Here is a 3,977-nt window from a genome sequence, read left to right on the forward strand (position 1 = left end):
TTGATTTTTTAGTGACATAATAATAATAATAATAATAATAATAATAATAATAATAATAATAATAATAATAATAATAATAATAATGTATATGAAGAAAATTGAAATCAAAATGACTGAGAGGGGGTCCTTCCTCGAATAAGTAATAAAAGATTCCGCTATTGTCAATTACTAATAAATCGTTGTCACTCGGAAACAGCGGGAATTCAGTTCATTAGCACCAAAGTGGGTTCCGGAGGGATTATTCAAATTAAAAGGATATTTAGTAATTGACCCCAGGCGGATTTTACTATCGTCTTCTTCCATTTATTTAGGGAAGAAGGCCGGCCATGAAAGCCATTTCCTCCTCTCCCTCTCTCTCTCTCTCTCTCTCTCTCTCTCTCTCTCTCTCTCTCTCTCTCTCTCTCTCCAAGTTTTGGGAGATTCAAAGCTTAGTCAAGTCGATTACTAATTCGATCGATCAGGAAGGTAATCCTTTCTTTGTTTCTTATCATTCATTTTTTCCGGTTGCTCTAAATTTGAGGAATTTTTTGCTCTGTTACGCCACAATTTGATCTATTAGGGTTTTTCTGTGATGAATGTGATTTTTTTTTTCAGACTTATTGCTTTTTCTTCTATTTTGTATTTCGATTAAAGTTTTCAGCTTTTCATTTCTGTATTCAGTTTTTTTTTTTTCTTTAAATTAAAGTTTGATGAGATCGCGTTTTAGATGTATATTTATGTGTACTTGTGAAAGTGATGGTGATTTTATAGTTCAAGTTATGGCTTTGTTCTTTACCTTGTCTTAGAGGGTTTTTTTCTTTGTTTTTTTAGTTGCTGTGTTGAGTAATTTTGACTATTTACTGGCTATTTTCTATTTTGCTCTGCAGGAATAAAGAATAATGACATAAAAAGAGAGAAAAATAAAAATTTTTATCTTGTTTATATTCTTTGTGCTCTTCTGTTGTTTCTAAATAGTAGTTTTGGTGTTGTCTATTTGTTATATTGATTTTCTTAAGGGAAGGGCTATCTTGAGCTCATTAGTTGGTTCTTCTACACTTTTGTTGATTTTACTTTTGTTAGAAAGTTCTTACTGAGGATTTTATTCAGACGTCTAAATTTTGTCTGATTGAAATAATAGATTTCCTAAGCAAAACATGTAATAATTAGCTTCTAAGTGCTGTTTGACATCGCTTTTATTCTTTTTTTTTTTTAATAATTTAGTCAAAAAATGTTTGATTAGAGGCCCTGTTGGATTATTTTGATTTGTATTTTTAAATTTTTATATTTGTTTTGTTTTATTTTGTTTATGGCTTTGCTTGAAATAAATCATGTTTTGTATGTTGTAACATACTTTTTTTTAAAAACACTCAAAAAATTTTTCAGGTGTTCTTAGTATTTTTAAAGCAAGTTAATTTATTTTTAAAATAAATAAAAATATGCAAAAAATGCACTAAACAAACATAATTTCTTTAAAAAAAGCAAAAAACAAAAACAAAAAGAGAAGTCATCCCAAACAAGCCTTTAGTGTTTGTTTTTATTCTTTTCAAAGCTTGAACTGGCAATCACCCTACCTCAGATCTTTGTCTGGTCCACCTCTTCTTTCATGTCTAAACATAAATAAATAAAATAAATATAATGATATGAAGAAAACAAAGAATGATCTCAAATACCCCCATAATTATCCAGTAATTAATAGTTATATAATTTGGCATAGCAGTCAGCTCTATATTTTGGCAGCTCTAGCTCTTTAAATCGAAAACACATTGTCCATTTTGATGCTTATTAAGCTGAAAGTTGCATTTTTAATTTGCAAAACCTATTTTGCAAATCACTCTTTCTGTAAACTTATAATTTTGATGATTGCTTCAGATATATATACATGTAAAATAAGAAAAGCAAATTCTTTTCATTTTCTTACAGAATTCGTGGAAGCCAAAAATCTGGGAATGCTGAAAAATGTGCAACTCCGGCATGAAATCCTTGCCCAAAATTACTGATATTGTAACCCCATCTGAGTTGACTTGGCTCATTCTTGATGAAAATGTTCTGTGTTGTTTAAGGCAGTTTACTTCCTTTGAACTGACTAGCCATAGATTCCGAAATATAATACCATCCATAATTTCAGATCATTATCGTGGGGACGACGGTTGAAATTTCAGATTATAAGATTTTACTTCTTCTGTTTATATAATACATCATATTAGTATTTTAGCTACTTTGTATCAAATATAAAAGAAAATATATTGGAATGGAAAATAAAGAATTTGTTTTGATGAAGAAGTATGAGATAGGGAGAATGCTAGGAAAGGGTACATTTGCAAAGGTATACTATGCCAGGAATATAAATACTGCTCAAACAGTTGCTATAAAGATGATTGATAAAGAGAAAGTGCTGAAGATTGGACTTATGGATCAAATCAAACGTGAGATTTCTGTAATGAGGTTGATGAATCATCCGAATATTGTCGATCTTTATGAGGTCATGGCCACCAAGAATAAAATTTATTTCGTGATGGAATGCATGAAGGGTGGCGAACTCTTCAACAAAGTTGCTAAGGGAAAATTAAAGGAAGATGTCGCAAGGAAATTTTTTCAGCAGCTAATCACTGCAGTGGAATTCTGCCACAGCAGAGGAGTTTATCACCGAGATCTAAAGCTTGAAAACCTGTTGCTTGATGAGAATGGTAATCTGAAGGTTTCAGATTTTGGATTTAGTACTCTTATAGATTCGAAGAGACAGGATCTCTTACTTCACACGACCTGCGGAACTCCGGCTTATGTTGCTCCTGAGGTGATTAGTAGGAAAGGCTATGATGGTGCTAAAGCTGATATATGGTCATGTGGGGTAATCCTTTATGTTCTTCTCGCTGGTTATCTCCCTTTTCGTGACGCGAACTTGATGGTGATGTATCGGAAGATTGGGAAGGCGGAATTTAAATGTCCTCATTGGTTTCCTCCTGAAGTTAGAAGGTTATTATCGAAGATCTTAGACCCAAATCCGACTAGGAGAATCTCAATTGAAAAAATCATGGACCATCCTTGGTTCCAAAAAGCTTTTGATGGAAAACAAAAGGAAATTGTGACGGAAAAAGAAGAAGACATAACTCATATTGATGTTAACAATAGCTTGATTGCAAATAATAACAATGTTCAGGAGGAAGAGAAGAAGGATGAAATGAAAATAAGAAATATGAATGCATTTGACATCATCTCTCTTTCTAATGGATTTGATCTTTCAGGCTTATTTGTGGATGCTGACCACAGGAATCAAGCACGGTTTACCTCTTGGCATCCTGCAACAGCCATTATTTCAAAGCTTGAGGAAGTTGCCAATTTTTTGGGATTCAAAGTTCAGAAGAAGAATGGAATCGTGAAAGTTGAAGGATCGAAGGAAGGGAGAAAGGGTTTTGTTTCCATTGATACTGAGATATTTGAACTGACTCCTTCGTTTCACTTGGTTGAGATGAAGAAGACTAATGGGGATGCTCTCGAGTATCAGAAACTCTGGAAGGAGAATATAAGGCCTGCTTTAAAAGACATTGTTTGGGCATGGCAAGGTGAGGAAGGTGATTTACAGCAGCTGAAATCTTGAGTTTTAGATCCAGCGCTTAATTGATCACCTTATCAATGTTTTCTTTGATGTCTTCATAAAATTCTGTATTATAGTCGTCTTTATGCTATCAAACTGTTGTTACGTCAGTCTTCAGAATTAGTCAGTTTAATGATGATTATGTTGTTGCTGTGAATCTGAAGGTTACTCTTTTGGAAACTTGCCTGCTATATGTTCAAGTAATTTTAGTTTTTAACTTATACAAATGAAATATTCTCTCTTTCTAAATTATTCTGCAGTTGTGATTATGCAATTCGGGTTCAGGAGCTGAGTTTATAGCTTTTGAAGCTGTAACTGTTTGTCTTATATATAAGAAAATATGTTGGCTACTAAAATGTGCAATTGAAAAAATTGTTGTATATCCAAGTTTTAACAGGACAATATTTCG

General features: G+C 32.7%; 1 protein-coding gene across 1 annotated transcript; it reads left to right on the top strand.

Moving 5' to 3' along the window:
* The first annotated feature begins 227 nt into the window (after positions 1-227).
* LOC110021245 (CBL-interacting protein kinase 18-like) lies at positions 228-3,772 on the top strand. The gene is made up of 2 exons (XM_020719663.1): positions 228-465; positions 1,900-3,772. The coding sequence occupies exon 2, from the start codon at positions 2,228-2,230 to the stop codon at positions 3,569-3,571; it is 1,344 nt and encodes a 447-aa protein (XP_020575322.1). The 5' UTR covers positions 228-465; positions 1,900-2,227; the 3' UTR covers positions 3,572-3,772.
* The last annotated feature ends 205 nt before the right edge of the window (positions 3,773-3,977 follow it).

The sequence above is a fragment of the Phalaenopsis equestris genome, unplaced genomic scaffold, assembly GCF_001263595.1.
Source record: "Phalaenopsis equestris unplaced genomic scaffold, ASM126359v1 Scaffold000125, whole genome shotgun sequence".
NCBI lineage: Eukaryota > Viridiplantae > Streptophyta > Magnoliopsida > Asparagales > Orchidaceae > Phalaenopsis > Phalaenopsis equestris.